General features: G+C 37.4%; 1 protein-coding gene across 1 annotated transcript in view; it reads left to right on the top strand.

Annotated features, from left to right (window-relative positions):
* Nucleotides 1-16,231, top strand: part of plpp2a (phospholipid phosphatase 2a) — a 36,518-nt gene extending 20,287 nt beyond the window's left edge. Inside the window, exons 2-6 of the mRNA XM_084120752.1 lie at nucleotides 6,263-6,414; nucleotides 11,142-11,404; nucleotides 12,834-12,891; nucleotides 14,457-14,633; nucleotides 15,587-16,231. Of these exons, the coding sequence (XP_083976878.1) occupies nucleotides 6,263-6,414; nucleotides 11,142-11,404; nucleotides 12,834-12,891; nucleotides 14,457-14,633; nucleotides 15,587-15,736 (800 nt within the window). The 3' untranslated portion in view covers nucleotides 15,737-16,231. The remainder of the gene's footprint in view (nucleotides 1-6,262; nucleotides 6,415-11,141; nucleotides 11,405-12,833; nucleotides 12,892-14,456; nucleotides 14,634-15,586) is intronic.
* Nucleotides 16,232-23,400: the final 7,169 nt, after the last annotated feature.

Here is a 23,400-nt window from a genome sequence, read left to right as displayed (position 1 = left end):
CTTCTCAGCTGCTGTGAGTAAATCACTCCGCCCAAGTAGCAGTGCTTCTGAGAATATAGTTCCCAGTATGTATACGGTTAGAAGATGGCTGTGTCTCATGTGACCTTGTTATCTGTACACGCTGTGACTATACAAATCACAACATGTAAATAGGAAAATGTTGGCATTATTTTGTCACTTATTAGGAGCAGTATGCTAGCTGGAGCCATTTACCTCCAGTCTTTGTGCTAAGCTAGGCTAGCGGTGGGTGCGTCAGACAGAGTTACGGCACGCACGGAGATGAAAAGGGTATGTATGGACTTATCTAACTCTGGGGGATACGGTGAATAAGCTAAAGTCACAAAAAGTCGGCGTGTTCCTTTAAATCAAATTGGTATCTTCTCTTCTGTTGATAAGAGCTTTTTAATACAAGTATGGGAAGGTGGTTGGCGCATCTTGCGTTCCCAAATGCCCGTTAAAGCAACTTTGGGATTTGATGTTGCACTAAGCCATATCACGATTTTGGTTTGGTTTCGATTCATTTTGCAGACCTACTTGACTGTATTTAGTATTTATCGGTTTTTGGCCACGTAAATATGGATTATTTAAATAAACTGTGCAATCTGATAGTAGCAATTAAAAGGTTATTGCCTTCTTAAATAGCTTCAATGTAGATAACTTTTTTTATAGTACAGTAACTTCACAACTTTTTTAACGACTTTTACTGCCTTGTAGTTTAACTACTTGAACTGGTGAGAAGCTTGTTGAGTCTGAACGCTGCGATCCGCCTCCTCTGAGTTGGCAGCTCCTCTGCCAGCGGAAAGTTCCTACACATGGACTCTTATTAAAACCCCAACGCTTGAACTCTGCCATCTGACTGCAATTCTCTATCGAATCCCAGCCTTGAGATCAGTTTGAGATCTTCATCTGCTCTGTGGAAAATGCTCATCTCAGTTCTCTAAACCACATCAGTGATCTTCTCATGAGAGAGTTTCACATCCCTCAGGTTATTCAGCACAAGCCGAAAGTGAACGTGCTGATCGAAGACACCTCGATATACATTAACCGTCAGGATGTGAAAGGAAGAACTGACCCTAGATTTTGCAGTGAAGCATTGCTTCCCTTCATGCTAAATATCAGAGCTGCTCTAGAAGTGCATAATGTTGGGCAGAGATCATTGCGTGTTATTCTTCATGTTTATTCAAATGTACAATCATCAATTTCACAATTTGTTGTAAAAAAAACACATAATGTAAATACACATAGCAATATGGTCTACTAGAATAACATTCACAAACACAACTCAAGATGTTTTGCTTCAGTACACAGTATTTTACACTGTGTTTGTTATATGACATGGTATTACAATTGTTTATAGTAAAAAAGAAAATCCAAAAGTTCCATTGAAAAATATACCCCATAAAAGCTGTGTTTTTTTGTTGTAGTTTCTTATCTTTAGGTTCGGTCTTAAATGACCGCGTGAATGCTAAGCGAACCAGTATTATTTTCTTTTTTGGTCTGAATCAAGAGAACCGAATTACAAGTGTGAACACACCCTTAGTCTAGCTTTACCAGGTGAGAGTTGAATTTGGAAGCAAACAAACCCTTAAAGTTGATAAGCATATTTGTTTTGCTATCCCAACTGCATGCTCACTATTATTACTGTTTTTCAGAACAGACCTGTGACACATTTGTTGTGAGCTGAGAACTTTTCCATTAAATTTGTATTTGTATAGCGCTGCTCACAATACACAGCTTCAAAGCAGCTTTACAGAAAATCATGATGTTAGTGCTTAGAATATCTTAATATTTTCATGCCTTATAGTTGCATTTAGCAGATTAGAACTGGGTGAAAATACTTTACATTATGACAATACAAGCAATCAGTTGAGATTTTTCTATATATATTGCTTTATGTGAGTACTGTTTGTATGCAGGTACTACATCCAAATATATCACTGAATGAGGTAACACTTTATTTTGATAGTCCACTTTAGACATTCTACTAACTATAAGTAACTTTGCAACTACATGTCAGCTAACTGGCATTTGAGGATTAGTAGACTGTCTGCTTAATAACACTTTATTTTGTTGGTTCCCCAACAAAATAAAGTGTTTTGTTTACAACAGACATTGTACTGGCTATAAGTAACTTGCCAACTTATTCTACTAACCCGAACCCTAACACCTAACCATAACAGTCTACTAATACTCTAATGAGAGTTAGTTGACATGTAGTTGAAAAGTTACTTATAGTTAGTAGACTGTCTAAAGTGGACTATCGAAATAAAGTGTAACCCTGAATGATAATATAGTTTAAATTTTGCGATATAAACAAGTTTAGATTTGCTATCAATCAAATTTGAAAATAATCTGAAATAAATGCACATTTTGTCACATAAACACAAATGGGACCACAGAACCAGTCACATGGGTGAAAGACAAGCTCAACAGGTGTCTCACTTCATTTGTGTGTGTGTGTGTGTGTGTGTGTGTGTGTGTGTGTGTGTGTGTGTGTGTGTGTGCACGTGTGTGTGTGTGTGTGTGTGTGTGCGCGTGTGCGCGTGTGTGTGTGTGTGTGTGTGTTTAATGTCACCTGAAATGACATTAAAGTCACATTTTTTTAAATTGAGATTTATACATCATCTGAAATTTGAATAAATAAGCTTTCCAATGATGTGTGGTTTGTCAGGATAGTACAAATTTTGTCCGAGATACAACTATTTGAAAATCTGGAATCTGAGGGTGCAAAAAAATCAAAACATTGAGAAAATCGCCTTTAAAGTTGTTAATTTATGTTCGTGATTGTGCTGCATTCACTCACAAAAATAAATATATTTTTATATTTACGGTAGGAAATTTACAAAATATCTTCATGGAACATGATCTTTACTTAATATCCTAATGATTTTTAGCATAAAAGAAAATTCGATAATTTTGACCCATACAATGTATTGTTGGCTATTGCCACAAATATACCCGTGCGACATGTGACTGGTGACGTTATCCAGGGTCACAAATGTTATCGTTAAAGTGTTTAATTTTACCAAATGGAGCTGCAAAGATGATTATTTTTAAACCTGTTTCCTGAACTTCATCTTGGTTATCTTCTATATTGGTGGGTGGCTTTGCTCTAGATGACATGAATGTCTTTAAACTGAGGAAAACCGAATGATGCGGTCTCTTCAAACAAGAAGGAAGAGGGAGATTTGTAAAAGACAGATAACGATGGAAGAAGGAAGGGAGAGAAAAAGCTTTGAGTGGAAGGAGGTTAAAGGTTGTTTTGTGTGTTTTTACAGTGTGACATACAGAGAGAGATCTGATAACGTGCCTTCATGATCCGCAAGGCTCTCAATGTCCTGTAATAGTGGACGGTCGTGTTCCTTTAGGACAGTCTAACCTTCACACGCATGATTTGAGAGTCTCTTGTAAAGTAACCTTTAACTTGTTTAAATCAGGGGCTGCGTTTCTGAAACTAAAGGTTCAACCCTTTCATAACAATGTTATCAGTCTGAGTCAGAATGTGGCTCTGCTCACAAATAGTAAGTTAGGAAGCATGTTACGCACGTTTTAAAAGTCTATTTATGTTGCTTTTTAAGAGACCTAATCCTCTGCACAGAATGCAATCCCAGAATGCTTTGCAACAAGCTAATTGAAAAAAAAAAAAATGATGCAAGAGAAATGTAAAATTATTAATTGAATATAACTGTTCGCAACTGCCGTCATTTGATTCATTAGCAACTCTTTACAAAAAGGTTCCGTTTAGTTGTATGAACTAAAAATGAAAAATACTTCTAAAGCATTGATTAATCTTAATTTTAGCATTTTTCATTGTTAGTCAAAGGGATAGTTCACTCAAAAACGTGAACTTTCCCTTTAACTTTAACTGTAGTCTCTTCAGAAAATTTGGACTAAGTCGCTCAATTCATTTGGATTAGTTTTATGATCTCTTTATGAACTTTTTGAAGCATCAAAGTAATATTTGCGTAGCTGTCAATGGAGGGACAGAAAGCTCTCAGATTTCATCAAAAAGGTCTTCATTTGTGTTCAGAAGATGAACGAAAGTATTACGGTTTTGGAACGACATGAGGATGAGAAATTAATGACAGAATTTCCATCTTTGGGTGAACTATCCCTTTAATGCATTAACTAATGGAACTTTATTGTAAAGTGTTACTGATTTATTTTATAAAATTTTAAGATATTGATGTCATATGTGCCATCTTGGAAGTCTAATTTCTTTTAGAATAACAGATTTTTATTTATGTGTAATTTAATGTGCTGAAATGTGTTTGTTTTTAACTCACATGCACTTTGCACCTTTTTGCACAATGCAATTTATAAAATTAAAAAATGTTTTTGTAGACTTTTCCAGTCTTGAGTGGATCAGTGTGCGGTTAGCCACCCATTTTGTTCATTCTGTGTAATTTAATGTGGAATTATTTGCATGCATACATTAAGTTTCAAGGTAGCTGCTGATGTAGGCAGTTGACGTGGAGGTTAACAGTAGCTGAGCTTATAACTCTGCCTTCATTGACACTGTAAGGTTCTAATTAAAGTTTTATGAGTTTCCAACAGACGACCCCCAAAGCTCATTGTCATCCCCTCGCATCCGTTAAAAGACAGCTTTACAGTCGAAATCATTGTGAGAATGTGTGTGGTTGCTGGTACCATTGTGCCAATGTAATGAATGTAAGCCTTTTTTTTTTTTTTTTTTTTTTTTACAGCCCATCTGGGTTTATGGACATTTCCTTTTGTGCAAGAAAAAACTTGTATTCTTTGTGTCTGAAAACAATGCATGCTGACTCAACACATTTTAAACCTTTCCCAGGATGTCTTGTTGGATCTTAAAATGGGGATTTTTCTTTCTGGAAATAGAATATGATGTATGGATGACCTACAGTAGTAACAATGCTTCGTAAATAATTATTATATATTAAAAGCCAAACATGCATTTGCCAAAAAAAAAGCACTCTGATACAAACACACAGTGATCATGAAAGTACCATGGCACTTTTGAACACTCACTTTGTTGCATTAGATAATGTCAAAAGAAAGTTTTATTTATTTTTTGCAAACTTAAAATGTTAAAATATTTTTCATCTTCAATATGTAGCCTAACTATATTTATTGTTTTATATTTTATACTTGAATTGAAATCTTTAAGTTTGAGCATTTAAGTTAAATAGATCTTTTAAATAAATATATTTATTAATTGTATGTTCTTAAATAATTTTAAAACTGATTTTTTTAAAAACTTTTTTTAACTTTTTTCTAACAATTTTTACATGTTTTTCTCTCATCTTTGCTATATAATTCCTATGTGAAGCGCTTGGAATTATCTTTGTGTTTATGTGAATACATAGAATAAGAATACATTTTGCTTGAAAAGTGTTCATGTTTTAATTTTCTTTAACATAAATGCTATTTGGTTTGATACATCTAATGAAATGACATTCACGCATTTTGAAGTGTCCAAATACTTTTAAGCGCCACATTTTGGAGCCTTTAGTCCTTTTGGGAGCACATCTTTCAACTCATTCTGACTAAGGCTGCTTTGAATCTGTCATTTGGTCGTGTACATCTGCTTCCATGTGTGTGGATTCAAGTAATATAATATTACTGGACTCCAAGGTCTTGATCTTGGGAAAGTTACCGTTGCTGTGGGAATAGAAAATATGTTGATGAACTTAATATATTTCACTCTGCCTCAATATCCAAAGATTAGTTTCCCTCGACGGTCCCTGATAAAACCGATTGGCATCTTTGCTGTCCGATGGGAAAAGAGCTGCGTGGAATATTCAGGCTTTGAGAAACACGACCAGAGTTATAAATATTCCCTCTCTTGGTTCTCATGACATTTGATAAAAAATATGTTGGAGACATAAATCAGTGCTTTTCCTGGTTACAAGATACTGTTGTGGGCATCTGTTGAACTGACATCTGGTGCCATGACCCTGGCGATAATTCCCACTGACTTCCTGTATCCGGATGGCAAGGGGAAGATTATCCAGCATTACTGAATCCACAACATGTGTTTGACATTTATGATTGGTCAATAATATCTCTTGATGTGGAAAAATCTGATTAAAATTTTTTTTCCTGCATGATTCGCAGAAGCACTGATGAACTTGAATGTCATCTGTTTCCTATTATAAAATCATTTTTTTGTTGTTGTTCTCATGGAAAATTCAACACAAGACATGCGCTAGATGATTTGTTTGATGTGTGTTACTGAGCCAGCCATCTGAGGCCAATAATAACGCTGTTGTTTGTGTTTCAGTGTCGATGCCATTCATCATAATGACCATCATGTTCCGGCCGTACCAGCGTGGCGTTTACTGTGATGACGAGTCCATTCGTTACCCCTACAGACCAGACACCATCTCTCACAAAATGATGGCGGCCGTTACCATTTCCTGCTCCATCATTATCGTGAGTCTCCACCAATCAGACAGCTGAGCAAACCTATAAAGGGGTCCTATTATGCTTTTTACATTTTCTGCTTTCTTTAGTGTGTAATGTTGCTGTTTGAACATGGAAATAGCTCTGCAAAGATACAAAGCACAAAGTCCCTCCAGCGGGAGTTATTCTCTATATCAGTGTCATTGTTTCTGAACTTCCTGAAATGTCTCCATTGTAGTCTTGAGTTTCTTCTGGGAACGAACATGTTACAATATTCCCCATTTAAATCATTCCCGCCCAAGGAATACGCAAAATAAAGGGACTAAAGGGAGTTAGTTAGTAGTGTGTTGAAACTTGCGGTTATAGTAAGGGGCGGGGCATTTCTTGCTTAAAGCAGTTGACCAATCACAACGCACTGGTCCAACCAACCAATCAGATCACACTGTGCTTTTATAGAAGGAGGAGCTTCATAGAGACAGGAACTAAACAGAGCGTTACTGACAGACTGGGAAGAGAGGTGCTGGAACAATCTCAAATATTTCATCTTCAAGCATGAAAACATATTCTAGTAGACGACAAAAACAAAATCAAGACTTTGTAAAGGGGCATAATAGATCCCCTTTAAAGAAATAGGTCATCCAAAAATCTGTCATCTACATCTTAAGAATATTGTATGTTTTTTTTGTTTTTTTTCTGTGGTAAAAGCAATTAGCTAACATAATAACAAAAGTCAACCCATGCTCATTGCAAAAATGTGCCTGTGGCATCCTTTCTGGTAAATGATTGTATGTTGCTTCTTGCGCAGTTTGCGATACTTTTAGGGCCCTATTTTAACGATCTGAAACGCAAGTATCAAGTGCGAAACGCAAATAACTTTGTGGGCGGGTCTTGGGCGCTGTTGCTATTAAACCGGCGGGATAAATGACTCTTGCGCCCGACGCAAATCTAAAATGGGTTGGCGTGAAGTAGCTTCATTACTCATAGGTGTGGTTTGGGCGTAACATGAAATAAACCAATCAGAGCGTCATCTCACATTCCCTTTAAGAGCAGGCGCGCTTGTTCCATGGCGGATTGCTATTATAACGGTGGATTTGCCAGACGCACGCCAGGAGCGGTTCAGGAGGCCAGGAGCCGAGGAGACCGACGTTCTCGTCACGGCCGTAAAACACAGAGAAGTGACATTGGGGATGGAGAAACCCACCCAAATTAGCTTCGGTTAAACAGGCGTATAATAATTTGGGTAAATGTGTAAGCTAGATTTATGCCTATTTTTTCACATCTTCATGGACACCACAATGATTTCCTTTGTGTGTTCATATTTTTCCTTGTAATTATGTATGGTTTTCTAAAAATGAGAACTGCTGCGTCTGTGTGTAGATGAGAGAATCAAAGTGTATGCGCGCTGTGCACACGCTACATTGATTATGGCCAAGCATGCGCCCTTAAAATAGCATCTGAATAACATGCACAACGCGCCACTGACTTTAGACTAGGTTTCTCCTGGTCTGTGGCGGAATTGTTTTCTAAACCTGCAAAATAGCACCAGGGAACGTTTGCGCCGGAACACGCCTCCTCTTTGCACTGAACCGCCCCGGGAGCGCAAGTTCATTCCCTAATTTACCAACGTGAGTCTGTGGAGGGAAAAGTCCGCTGTGCGCGGGTGCAAAATAGGAATGATACATGCGTCGTCAATTGCGCTGGGTGCAAGATAGGGCCCTTAAAGCAACACTATGTAACTTTTTGACCTTCATAATATATTTCCAAAACCCTTGTGATGGTACATGGACTTACAATAGGTTGAATGACACGTCTGCCATAGCCTGACGGGGTCTGTATCGCTTTTACTGGCACTATGTAACTTCGGGGTTCGGGTAGTTACCCGAGCACAAAAAGAACTACAAAATTCGACTGCTTTACGGCATACGTCACTTCCCCCACCACTTCGTCAAATTTGGACGCGAGAGGCCAACCAGCGTTTGTTTTTCCGGCTTTCATGCGTATGTTTTTGGGGGTGTTTACACCTGGCCACTTCATGCGTTTTCTCAATTCGGATAGCTATCCGATCGTGAAAAGACCAGGTGTAAATGTCCTCCGAAACGCATTCAAGACGGATTTGAAACCGATCGCTCAAAACCACTTCAAGAGGAGGTCTGAGACGCATTCCAGATGAAACTGGACAAGTGTAAAAATGCATCTGGTTGTTGAAACCACATATGTAAATTGTACTCCTCCCAAAAATGCTAAAAAAATAAATAAATACACGCGTTATAGGCTATATGTAATGTGATAGCCAGATATGACGACGCTACTGGAATCACCGCAGATGAGCAGCTGAGTAAGTTATGTATTCATCAAGACAACGTGCAAACTATCGCAAATCAAAGTGAAAGTAAGTCGCAGACGCTTAAGCACACAATCATCATCATTAAAAGTAAATAAATGATCTTACCAGGGCTGTTGCTGCTCTCTCTTATTGCGGTCTCTGATTTTGAAAATTTAGCTGATGATCAATAAAATGCCGCTCGTATCTGTTGCTTTCAGTGACGTGCACTCCAATAAACATGCATATATATCACGGGAATTGAAGATCGGATTTAAATCCGTTTCGCAAAAACACATTTATGTGACCAGGTGTAAATGGAATCGTTTTGATATATCAGATAGCTATCCGATCTGAGAAAACGCATGAAGTGGCCAGGTGTAAACAGCCCCATGGCCAAAGCAGAAACGGACAAAAAAAAAAGTCAGAAGTAGGCTAACTAGCCTAATGACTGCAGGCTGACGTGAGCTACGCGATCTTTTGGCGCTTGAAAAAAATAAAACCCATGAAATTATATTCATATGACATGCTGAAATATATGCCACTGTACCTGGGTTGAAGACATTTCACACGCAACGCAGGCTGTCTGCCCAAGACGTGAGAACTCCTTCTGCAGAGTTTGGGTAACGGCTTGTCAACAAATGCACGTGTTAACCATGTAACCATGACAGATTTTACGACAGTAGTAGAAGACAATACTGTTTCCCAACTGTAGGGGGAGCCCGAGAGCAAAAGTTACTTAGTGTTGCTTTAAAGTGTAATGACTAGTGTGGCACTAAAAGTCCATTTGATTTTCCCCAAAACAGTTGAACGTGGTAATCTGCTAATGTTTTTAATAGTGCATGTTGTTGTACTTATGCGCACCAAGTTAGGGTTAGGGGACTCAGCCGACGTCGATGAGGAGTACAAATATTATTGAACGGGGACGACGTTTGTAGACGAGACCCAGGTAGACTTAAGTCAGGTGCGGAAGAAGAAAAAATCTACCACACACCGTTTTCACAAATTTGCGTTTTTGTAGTTTATACTGAGATGATAATGGTGTCATTCTCATAAAACCCATCTTCATAAACCCGTTTTCAAAAAGTTGCGTTTTCAGGCCCTCAAAATGCTGTTGTCATGTAAATGAACGGCCAAAACACATATAATTTTTCCTTTTTTAGTTGAATGGTGTAAACAAAAGCAAATGTGAGCTAAAATGAATTTGGTGCAGGAACCATGTAAGTTTAGCTTGTTTCTACAAGTCTTTGAGCTGTTTTATCATGACTCGTGTTTCACAGGACCCGAGCCCTCCGCTTTGCAATGGTGAACTACTGAGCAAATTTACTACACCAGAAAAGCCAAACATATTGAGCTCGTTATGTGATGCAAACATCAAAATGTATCAGTTTACAAATCATCCACTATGGTAAAAGTGTTTTGAGGTCATGCCATAGTTTTGTGCAATGAACCACATGAAAATACATCTTTATTAATCAATAATCTGCAACTGTAATCATAATTTGTGTGAAAGGGAATAAAAGTTGTTGGTGTTTTATTGCCTCCAGTGAATTGTATTTTTTTAAGCGAGAGGCATGTTTTTCCATTGGAAAACATGGAATGTTATGTTGGAAAAAGAGGATAGTGACTCTGGCTGTCAAGCTTCAAAAAGGACCCGAAGAAGACCAAAAGAATCAAACTAATGTGTTTCATGATTTTAACTCACTGACTCAGTGATTCACCGTGGTTCTCATGAAGCTCACGAGGAAGTGATTTTCCATGGGGAAGATTTTCTTTGAAAACAACTTAAATATCTGTCTGTTCTTCACACAAAGCTATCATAGGAATTCAGAAGCAGAATTCAGAATATAGCACACGATCCAATATGAACTCCTTTTATTGGGTTTGACATATGTGACTTTAGTTCATAGTGACTGTTCATAGTTCACATTTTTCTGTGAACTGTTTGTTTAAGAAGCATCAAAACTGTCTAAAGGGGTTTGTTGTTGAAGCACTTTTGAGTAGTAATTGTGAAATTTCGGTGCTGTATTTGATTATGAAATGATGCAGGTTGGTTTTGTATTGTGGCCACATGTTCTGAGAGAACATTGTGATTAGTTCAGTATGATTCAAAACATGAGTCCTCTACATCCGACATACTCATATATTTAGTTTTATTACTGAGAATAAACCTTAAGGCAAGTTTATTTATGTACCATTTGCGAGTTACACACTGGGGATTCAAAGTGCTTGACAAAATAATCATAATAGATGTATACGAAATTTGAATCAGATAAAAATTGAATATAAAAAAAATACGCCATGCTGAACTATTACAATATACCAATATTTACTCATGCATCGTTATTGCTATTGCTCATACTTGGGGTTAAATGTCTAACTGACTAACCCTTAGAAGAATTAAGCCTAAAATGCTTCATTGTTTCCTCACTTGCAGATCATTTCCGGAGAGGCCTACCTGGTCTACACCAAACGGCTTTACTCCAATTCAGACTTTAACCAGTACGCTGTGGCGCTCTACAAAGTGGTGGGGACGTTTCTGTTCGGCGCGTGTGTGAGCCAGTCTCTGACCGATATGGCCAAGTACACCATCGGACGCTTGCGGCCCAACTTCATGGCGGTTTGTGCTCCAGAAGTGTGTAACGGCTACATGCTGGTGATAAACTGCACGGGAAGCCATCGCAACGTGACAGAATCCAGGTACAGAAGCAGGGAACGGGAAGGACCGGTGTCAGAGGTCATAGACTGCTAACCTCACTTCCTGTATTTGTTTATTTTTGCTGTTCACCTGTTGTTTCACTTCCTGTTTGTCCAGTACATTTGTGCTTTCTTATGCTGTGTCCTTTGCAGTCCAAAGGTCTCACTGGTGTTTTCAAATGCCATATTTCCTCAAGAGGCTTAAAATATAAATAGATTTGATTATACATGCAACACAAAGCATGACCAGTGTTAAGAAAATATTTCAGTTCTATCTAAGCGATTTGTCAATTAGGGGAACTTTTTAAAATTAAAAATATTATATTGAAATATTTTATTATTATTATTATTTGTAATCAGGGCTTGACGTTAACTTTTTTGCTCACCACCCACTGTCACAATTTTGACATCGATACCATTGGGAAAAACTGGCATATAGATATTTTTGATATTATCTCATAATTCGGCAGCAGGTATATTAGGCTGCCGTCACTTTAAGACCTATTATACCGTAACACGTGTTTTCTTTCTCAACTGTTTGTGTTTACTTTAAACATAACTGACTGTGTTTACCACATGAATACTCACCAAGACACAAAATAATGTCAAAATGCCGGTTTGAGCGTAATAAGCAGCGCAAAAGAACTCAATTTATTCCTGAGAGGCGGCTTTGTGTGCCGCACTTTGGGTGTTTGAGCACAAAATCTGCGGGAATTAGTAAAATTATGCACAATATGCGCAATCCCTCGCCAAGATTCAAGCCCTGTAACAACAATATTCATCCAGAGCGTTTCAGATATTTCAGTATCGATATGTATTAAAAAAATCTATATTTTTGACAACACTACATTGCACTTAGTTTATTATTTCAGATGCCTTTTTAAAAGACTACAATTGAAAAATATATATATTATATGTACAATTCTAGTGTCTAGTATGAGTGACTGCGTTACACGCCACTGCTGAAATACACCCGCATTTGGCGGGTTTTAATGTTCCTGTTTGTAATCCTTCAACATCATGTATCACTATATTTAAATAATCTGAGATTTACTGTTAGCTCTGAGTATTATCACCAAACTGATCAGTATTTTAGCATTTTAATTCATTCTTTTTATTATTTTATAAATTAAAAGTTATTTGTTGAACTTGCAAGTCCAAGAGTTATAAAGATCTTTCTCCAAAACATAAAAAGGTCATTGGCATCACACATACCAAAATGCACTTGAAGGTCAAGGCCATAATGGACATGTGATAAATGATTTAACACAGCTGACATCTTGAAACATAGTTTGACAAAAAATGAAGAATGACCCATGAACGTTTCGTTCTAAATGATGCGTGAACTGTGAAAATGATTCTTTTCCCTCTCTCCCTCTGTTGTTTCGTATCTGTCCGATCCGCCCTTCCTCCATCGGTTCTGTTGCACCAGGCTGTCCTTCTACTCCGGTCACTCCTCCTTCGGGATGTACTGCATGTTGTTTCTGGCGGTGAGTTGTCACAGTTGTCTTCCTCTTCTACAATCATGCTGACACAGAAGACTTGTGTAGACAGATAAAGGAGACCCTCTCAGAGCAACAGGAAACATCATAGAGACAATAAACTATGACCTCAAACGTCTCAAGCTTTAAATCAAGATTGTATGCAATGCTTAAAGGGACCTATTAAAACAGTCTTGATTTTGTTGTTTGGGGTCTACTAGAATAGGTTTTCATATTTGAATGTTCAAAAAAACATTATTTTTCACGTATTTGACATTGTTGCGGCACCTCTCTTCCCAATCGTTTAGTTCCTGTCTCTATGAAGCCCCTCCTTCCGAAAAGCACACTGTGCTCTGATTGGTCGGCTGGACCAGTGTTTTGTGATTGGTCAACCGCTTCGAGCATGTTTAGGAAAAGTCCCGCCCCCTAACCATAACTGCGACTTTCTACACACTTCTAAAGCCCCTTTCACACAGCGCGATGATCCCGGGAAATTGCCGGGAAATTGCCAGAACGCCTTCTGTGTGAACGCAAACACGACCGGGATTGATGCCCGGGATTGTGGGTTGGGGACCTAGTAACATTGCCGTGTTCAGTCCCAGAACGCGCGCTGTGTGAACAAAAGCCGTAATAATGCCGTGTCGTAGTGATGCCGCTGAAGCCGGGATCGTTCGCCAGCTGTGAAGCGGTACGTAATGCGCAAGTTTATGATCGAATCAGAGAAAAAAATGCACAAGCGTGGTTTGCACAAATGCACAAATCGCAGCTCATAAGGAAACTTAAGACGCTGCTGAGACATTACAAGTCACATCGATGTCACGTGTCTTTACGGGATTTTTACGGGTTGCTCTGATTCCGGAAAATCACTGGTAGTGTGAATGAACCAAAATCAAACAAACCCGGGTCAAATCCCGGGTCACTTTATCCGTGTATTTTCCGGAATCTTTGTGTGAAAGGGGCTTAACTAACCCCACCTCTTTATTCTGCGTATTAATTATTTAAATGAGGAATATTGTGACGTGTTCGTTCCCGGAAGAAAACTCAAGACTACAATGGAGGCGTTTCAAGGAGTTCAGAAACAGTGACACTGATATAGAGAAGAACTCGTTTTGTAGTGACTTTGTGCTTTGTATCTTGGCAGAGCTTTTTCATGCTCAACATTACACACTAAAGACAGCTGAAAATGTGAAAAAGCACAATAGGCCCTCTTTAAGTTCTGACATAATTTACTCACCCTCACACCTGCATAACTTTTTTTTTCTTCTTAGCATGAATGTTCTTCATAATTTCTCTTTTTGTGTTTCACCGAAGAGAGAAAGTCATACGAGTTTGGGGCAACATGAGGGTGAATTAATAAACACTTAAAGTTTTCTGGTTGCTTCACTCATGTTCCGACGTGTCTGTAGTTAAGATGCTGGCAAGTCATATTCAGACAAGGTGCTTTCCCATAACTTTTAAAGACAATTGATTCTTCGTTTCCTGCTGCTGAATGCACAGGGTTGAATTTCCATTTTTCTTCCCATATCCTCTTTTAAAATATTGTGTAATCCATCGTTTTTCCTCATCCTGTGTAGCTGTATGTCCAGGCACGTATGGCATCCAAGTGGGCCCGCCTCCTCCGGCCCACAATTCAGTTCTTCCTGGTGGCTTTTGCCATTTATGTGGGATACACACGTGTGTCTGACTACAAACACCACTGGAGCGACGTGGTCGTGGGTCTTCTGCAAGGGGCGCTGATCGCAGTCCTCACGGTGAGTGGAGTAATCTCATGAAACCAGCTTATATTTCACCCCAAAATTAAAAGCAAAATTATGAAGCAAAATGTCCTGTTGTAGAACCACTTGGATTTGCTTGCATTTTCATGATAATTAAATCCATTTAAATACTCTCCCTCAATCTTCAGTAACTTAGATTACATCTCACATCTGTTTAGCTATGCATTTACTGATTGAGCACTGTGCAGCTGTTCGTCCGACTGTTTGTACTGTACTGTATTTTATTTTATTTTTCTAAACCGTTTTAATTATTCTTATTTCTTTTTATTATTTTAATTTCTTCTATGTAAAGCACTTTGAATTGCCATTGTGTATGAAATGTGCTGCATAAATAAACTTGCCTTGCCTTGCCTAGATGTATACACAAAAAAAGAGAGAAAAAATTGGTGAAATTAATTGTGCACTTAATTAGAACTTAATTTTTACCTGTTCTATATTACAGTAATTTTAATCAAATTTCTCCCCCAAAATTATGTTAATGGTCATAAAAACAGAAAGCAGAAAGCATTTTTTCAGCAGCCATAGGGATAAAATAAACTGTTTTCAAGATTGATAATAATAATGAATGTTTTTTGAGCATTAGATTAGCATATTAGAATGATTTCTGAAGGATCATGTGACACTGAAGACTGGCGTAATGATGCTTAAAACTCAGTTTTGATCTCAGGAATAAATTACGTTTTAAAATATATTCAAATAGAAAACAGTTATTTTAAATTGTCATAATACTTAACAATATTACTTTTTTTTTCCTTTCTTTTTTATCAAATAAATGCAGCCTTGGTGAGCATAAGAGAATTCTTTTAAAAACATTAAAAATCTTACCGAACAGCAGTGTATAAATCACTTCTTTTTTTTTATTTAGAGTGGAATATGAACTAATGGTCTATTTTGCAAGTTGCATTAAGTGTTTCTCCTCTCCGTCACAGGTGCGATACGTCTCTGACTTCTTCAAAGAGCGCCCGCCTCGCTGCCAGGATGTCGAAAGCGCTGAAAACGAAGACAGCGAACGCAAACCCAGCCTTCAGATCGTAGACACGGACAGGAACAATATTTACCCCTACAGCAGGCCTGTATGAGCCTGACCTTTGACCTGTGAGGGCAGACACACAGAAACCACTGGATGCTGCACCATGTCTCGTACAGACAGCCACACACACGCTGCTGCACACACACTGTACACTGGCACTGACCGCGCTCTCTTCCACAGGACAACACTCACATTTCAGAGAGAGCAAGTGAATGCATGAACTAACACTGAATATTAGATTTAACACTCCTCTACAGACGGCTGATCGTGTTTATACCGCTTTTTGTTTTATGCACGCTCATATACGCCAAGAGCACAGATCGCCTGACATCTAATGAACCCTGAGGGACTTTATTGTATCGGAGCACAAAGACGAACTTTTTCAAGGGGAACTGGTCGTTTCCATGACAACTGCAAAACCACCGGTTGACATTTACTGACTAGATGTACTTCTGCTGTTGGAAGCCATTCTTTCGGCATGGGAAAGAAAGTGAACTTTTCTAAGTCATCAGAAGACAAGAGTTCCCTGAGTAAGAAATCCAGGAAGAAAAGTATGAACATGGAACAGATGCCAAAAAAGGTATTTCTCACATTGGTAATTAGATGATATATATATATATATATAGATGATCTATATATGAAGCCCTCGATGCAAGCCACCTATGTCAAAAATGAGATAATATTGAGTGAATTGCTCTCCGCACATAGTATACGTTCATCAAATAATTTCCCTTCAAACTCACTAAATCCCAGCCTCAGCCCATTCAGAAATGTCGGTACTTGGGTAGAAACCTATACATAAGAGCCTGATGAAAACGTTAATATTAAAGAAAACCGTTAGACGGACTTAGAGGCTTTTGCATCTGGATTCTTCATATATATATTCATATATAATATACAGTGTATATATAATATATATACATAATATATATAATATATATACATATAACTGGATTATAGTGACTTTATTTTTTGATGTAAAGAAATGGTTTCCTGTGGCGGTAGGTTTAGGGACTTTATAGCTTTTTATAACCATGATAGCCATGACAACAATTTGGTGTTATATCCAGACACATCTGCATAGCATGATTATTTTTTATAAAATACTACTTTATTTTAATGTTTTATTTACTTTATCCATGACAACTTAGCAATCTCTCATTAGGATGCCGTTTATAATTACCACTAGCTAACCGAGGCACATGTGTGTATGTGTGTGTGTGTATATATATATACATATATATAGGCTATATATACTTTTTTTTTTGTGGAAATTAATCTTACTAACCAACCTGTCCACAATAGGTAACAAAAATATCAACTAGCTGTATATTAACAGCCGCCTGTCTCGACATGAAACACTGCTCGTAGTGTTAAAATCACAGCCAATCATAAAGCTGTATGCAGATTCTAAACCAATGAGGTTTCACTAAGGGGCGGGGCTACCCAAAAACAAAACAAACTGACCATTCAAATGGAATCGCGCCATGTTGTGCATCATCATGCTGAATGTTTCCACCATAGATATGTATATATAGGCTTTTGGCATGTATGGCAAGCCATTTTTACATTTAACAGCTTGACTGGATATGTGTTGCAGATATCTGTAATTCAGTTTTGCCTAGTCAAAAATAACATTTCAGATATCCCCAACTACATTCTTCCTAGGACAAATGACGTCACTTTTGCCATTCATTTGTATGGGGTTTATCATTACAGATATCTACAATTCAATTCATGTGAATTATGGATATCTGCAACTGAATTGTAGATATCTGTAATTCTAGTTTGAGATATCGACAATTTGATTCTGACTAGTCATAACTCCAAGATAGGCGAAATGACGTTGTAGATATCTGTAACTGGAATTATGACGAGTCAAAATGGCATTGTAAATATCTCAAACTGGAGTTAGGGATAGTCAAAATTTAATTGTAGATATCTTGAAATAAATTTTGATTAGAGATTTGCTACTAGAGATTTGCTACTTAGATTGACTAGAAATTTGAGATTTGTAACTTTCATTCTGCCTAGTCAAAATGTAATTACAGATATCTTGAATTAGAGTTCTGACTAGGCGAAATGACGTTGCAGATATCTGTAGGCAAATTAGGCCCACATCCCACTTTAGGCTATGCGTGAGCGTGTTGTTGTTCAAATCATCAAATCACATAGCATCTGTTAACTGTTAACTTGTAATTAGCACTGATTTGCACCATGTCGGAGCAGCCAGAGGGCGAAGGAGTGTCTTTTTAATGCTGTTAGCTATACTGTTTCAACCTGAAATCAATACCTACAGGCTATCATGGCTTTTTACAAAAAAAAAAAAAAAAAAGACCTAATCTGACCTAAGAACTATTTTTATCATCTAAGGAAGTTAATGTTATTGCACTTCCATGGCAAGAGTAGCATGCATGTCAGCATCTTTATTAAAGTGAATTAGTGTGCATCTCTCTCACGCATAAATCTTAGGTCAACAATAACCTACGGTCATTTTAAGCATGATCATAAACATAGAAATGCATGGCAAACCTTGCATGCTGCCAATATTTGAGAGACCGTAGAGCAACGTCATGCACAATAATTTGCACTAGACATAATGACAGATATCTATATCTGTCGTTTCGACTTGTCACAGTTACGTTACAGATATCTTGAATGACAATTCCAACTATCCAAAATGTAATTACGACTAGTCAGAAAGACGTTGTTGATATCTAAAATGTTAATCCCGGATAGTCAAACTTAGCTTTTAAATGTTAAAAGGGCTTGCCATAGGCATGTTATTAATAATGGCTGAAAAAAAAAATCTCTTTTTTTAACCTTTTATCTCACCCATGTTATTTATAGAGGAAAAACAATTCCTATTTTATTTTTAAAAAAAAAATTCATCCCCTCTTTTCAACCTTTTTTTTTTTTTTTAAGTTGTTGACAATCAATCATATAAACCCTGTACAACAGAACCTGCTGTCTACTGTGAGCTTCTAATGCTGCAATTTTTTATGGACTCTATATTTAGTGAATATGAATGATGTGTCCCTCTTTTTTCTTCTGAGGAACACAGACTCTGTGACTCTGGTTTAGTCACCGAAAACCAGACAGCCTTAAAATAAATGAGGACTGAGCTCATAATGACTTACACAATGAATGTGAAGAAGATTGTGACTCACGTTTACACTTTTGCCTATATATGTAAAATGCAATTATTGTTTAGTTGAATGTCCCAGAGCAATGTTGAGTATTTTTGCAGGATTGTTGTAAGTTTGTGCGTATACACTACTGTCTAAAAGTCTGGGGTCAGTAAGATTATTTCATGTTTTTGAAAGAAGTTATGCTCACCAAGGCTGCATTTATTTGATCAGAAATACAGTAAAAAGTAATAACTGTTAAAATAAAATAAAAAACTGTTTTTATGTGAATATTTGTTAAAATGTAATGTATTCCTGTGATGCAAAACTGAATTTTCAGCATCATTACTCCAGTCTTCAGTGTCACATGATCCTTCAGAAATAATTCTAATATGATGATTTGCTGCTCAATATCAACATTTATTATTATTATCAATGTTGAAAACAGTTGTGCTGCATATCTGCATATGCATCCTTGCTAAATAATAAAAATAGAAAATAAAATGTTACTGACCCCAAACATTTGAACAGTGTATCAGATAAGAATAGTACATTGTTGTTTTCAAAATTGGTTAGATGTGTAATACATGAGAGCATATCAACTAATGTTCATGAACACAGTGTCTTCATGTCAAAATCAAAAGAGTTTGATTTTCACATTGGGAGAAAAAAAAGTCTAATTGGTTAAATTAAAGCTACTGAACTTTTTATTCTTTTCCTGAAAATGAACCACTTATGCTTAGAGCTCAAAAAATATTTTTTATCTGAACCAATTATCTCGTCCAATTATCATTTTGTAATGATTGGTAACAGTGACTTTATAAGAAGTTTTGATTGTATAGCATATGAATGTTGCACTTATAATTTTTTTTATTTTCTTGGTATGTTTTATATTTGTTTATACCTACAATGTTCAAAATAAAAAAATAAAAAAATCATCTTTCTGCTCTGGCTGTAAATAAGCTCAAAACAGAAACTTATGAAAAGTTTTAAAAACTGCTCAAAGTTCACACTGCAGATGTCTTCAATACTTTTATCTTATCAGTTGGAAACACTATATTTTAACGTCCATGTTATCGGTTTGCTTGGCCAAGTATTAATACTACTCCTGCTTTCACTTAGTGTTAAGGGTTTGTTCAAATCACTAACATACGTGCAGTAAAGCAACTTTTCCAAATAATAAAACTCATATGAACATGCTGTAAATACATTAAGAATTTGAATTCATATTTTTGCATGTGTCTTTGATTGGATGAACTTTTGTGAAATTCAGTCAGATGCCGTTCAGCCAAAAACTCGACCTTATCTAACACAGAGATGATTGTACAAGGGATTCATGGGAATTTAACCAGCCGAAAGTGTCACAGATATATCCAGCTGGTTTTCATCAGAATCGTGCTCAAGGACAGCGAAGGCATGTTGACTTCCCTTCAGCTTCAGTAACTGCATGTTTCTCTGGCTTGGTTTAACAAACGCTAAATTCACATTTAATGTCCTCAAGGCAAAGTGTTCATTGTAATGCGTAAGTTTAAAATCCTCTTTCACGTTGCGTCTATGAATAGGTCTGACTGGTTTCAGGCTCGTTCGCCTGTTTTCATTCATGTGTCGTGGACACGTGACATCCTGCTACTATACAAGACGCTTTATTTACAGGTCATGTGATACAACAAAAGCACGTACGATTCCACCCAGCGCACTGATTCTTCTTGAAAAATAGGAGAAAACACCCCACATTGTTTTTTTGTTTTTTTAAAGCAAGATTTCCACTTTGAAATGAATTAGAGATGATCATACATTAACACAAACGTACCATTCAATTACATTCTCTTTATTTTATCAAAATTGTGTCGTTGTTACTCAGTAGGCTATCCCTAATACTATGTCCTCAGAACTTCAATATGCATACGTACACACACACACACACACACACACACACACACACAATATCTACAAACCCCTTTGTTGTACAAATTGCATTAGCATTAGCATTAGCTGAAATAATTACTTCACTTTTAGGTTTAGACTTTTTTAAGAACTGGTCTTGTTTTCTGAATATTTATAGAACTAAAAAACATTCCTTTTGTTTTGTATTAAATACTGTGGGAAATGTTATTTCACAATCCAATTAGATATAGCCTATATACACACATATATATATTTTTTAAATCACAGCCTTCATCCTGAAAGACATGTTTAGATATTGGCCCTCGTTTTAAGAGGATCCTGTTAGTAGGCCTATCTATAACACCAGAAAAACTAAATGTCTAAATGCAGAAGCATTAGCCGGAAACTCTAGCAAATGCTAGATTTCTCCATGAATATTTGTATGGACGTTTACTGTTGACACACATCGAGTGACTGACGAAAAATTTGAGAAAATTGAAGTAGCTTCTACCAAAATGCAAATGTTAGGATGTTAATCCAGAACAGTCCTATGATACATAAACCTTTAATTTTGCACTTCTGTCCAATATTCAAGAATCAGTATGAGGACACGACCCAAAATGTTTCCAGTGCTTCATTCTCAAAGCATTCTGGGCTGTGACCTGCGTTTGACTGGCGATATTTCATGTTGCTCTCTTATCTCAGTCAGATAAGACTGTTTGGCCACTTCATCCAAAACATTTGCTCATCTGTTAAAAGATTTTAGAAGCACTAAATCTATCAGTGTTTGACGTCAACTGAGCAACACTTCAGCTTTCACGTGTTTAATTGATTTGTTTTTCACAATTTGTCAATGGCATTTTGGAAAAGATAGTCAATCCATTATATTTGTCTGGGGGGTAAAGATCCCATAACTAGTTCCACATGTAGCAAACAATATCAAGTGTAAACCTGATCTGACTGATTTGTTTGATTATAGCACAACCTAGTGGTTAAATCAAGCAGTACATGAACAGACTGAACGCAGTGTCCTATAATGAGGCCCGATTTTGCCCTTTTACAAAGTCTTGATTTAGTTTTTGGGTTCTATAGAACAGGTTTTCATGTTTGAATGTTCAAAAAACATTATTTTTCCAATATTTGACATTGTTGCAGCTCCTCTCTTCCAAGTCTGTCAGTAACGCTCCTGGCTGTCTCTATGAAGCTCCTCCTTCTGAAAAGCACACTGTGCTCTGATTGGTTGGCTGGACTAGTGTGTTGTGATTGGTCAACCGCTTCAAGCTTGTTTTTGGAAATGTCCTTCCCCTTACCATAACCACGAGTTTCAACCAGGGGGGCATGGATTTCTATTATTTTGAAGGTACCCCCGGGCGCCGCCATTGGCTAGCGGACCCCCACCTGCTGTTAGCATCCCATTGACTCCCATTCATTTTGGCGTCACTTTGACAGCGAATAACTTCACATCTGAGGCGTTTAAAGACTCCATTCGTCCATTATTTATTTCTAAAGAAACACGAAAATGTATAAAAGGCTTCATTACCTTGTAGCTTACGTTATGGCCCCGTAGAACAATTTTTGTAAAAATAGGCTAACGATTGCGTCATAGCCATGCGACTCTCTGTCGCACAGTAGGAATTTACCGTATGGACAGGAGGAGAAGCGCGCGGGCAATCGGGAGGACGTGGAGGCAAAATGACAAAGTAATTAATCAGAACACCTACTAAAAGTTTCTCCTGCTCCTAGCTCATAGACAGCTCCTACTCACACTCTCCGTCTCTGCAAGTCTCGGAAGGGAATGATTCAGATTTCTCTTGGCACAGCTACTAGAAGACAGACGGGTTGCTCACGTCACATCTACGGCGTCAAGCTCAGTTTGAGTCTGCGCAGTACGCTGGACCCCCAGGAAGTAAGAGTTTCTAATTGGCTTCACTTTGTCTCCGTTGAATCCAATGGGGTCGCTGTGTCCATTTCTTTTACTGTCTATGGTTTCAACAACAAACACACTACGATGGCCTTGTCCACACTAATACGTTGAAAATGCATCTTTTTCTCTCCGTTTTGGCCTTCCGTCCACACTGATCCGGCGTTTTTGAAAACACACTCCCAAGTGAATACATTGGAAAATGCCGTTTTCACGTTGTAATGTGGACTGTGATAATAACAGAGGTAATCGAAAACAATGCATTTTTAGTCATGTGGCTCATATTGTACTGATAAGATGTCTATGTATATGTTGAAACTCTATGTAAAAACTCTAGTGTGGACGGAGAGCGTTTTGAAATTAAAATGTCGTTTTCGAATGTATCCAAATTAATGTAGATGTAGACTAACTAACTAAACCAGGCCACACCCCTTTTTAAGCGTATTTTACATTGGGGCGGGAATTATTTAAATGAGGAATATTGTGACGTGTTCGTCCCCGGAAGAAAACTCAAGACTACAATGGAGTCGTTTCAGGGAGTTCAGAAACACTGACACTGATATAGAGAATAACTCCCACTGGAGGGACTTTGTAAGACCTTTTTCATGCTCAAACAGCAACATTACACACTAAAGAAAGCTGAAAATGTGAAAAAGCATAATAGATTTTCTTTAAAATGCAATGTCTTAAAAATGTCCTGGCTGTTACATTTAAATAAGGGTTAAAAAATATCATTGATCTTTACTTGACAACAACTAGGTCTTCCAGTGGAAGGATGAC

This window comes from Abramis brama (assembly GCF_963993115.1).
Source record: "Abramis brama genome assembly, chromosome: 7".
Lineage (NCBI taxonomy): Eukaryota > Metazoa > Chordata > Actinopteri > Cypriniformes > Leuciscidae > Abramis > Abramis brama.
Note: the sequence above shows the minus strand (reverse complement) of the source record. Positions and strands in the feature narration are given on the sequence as shown.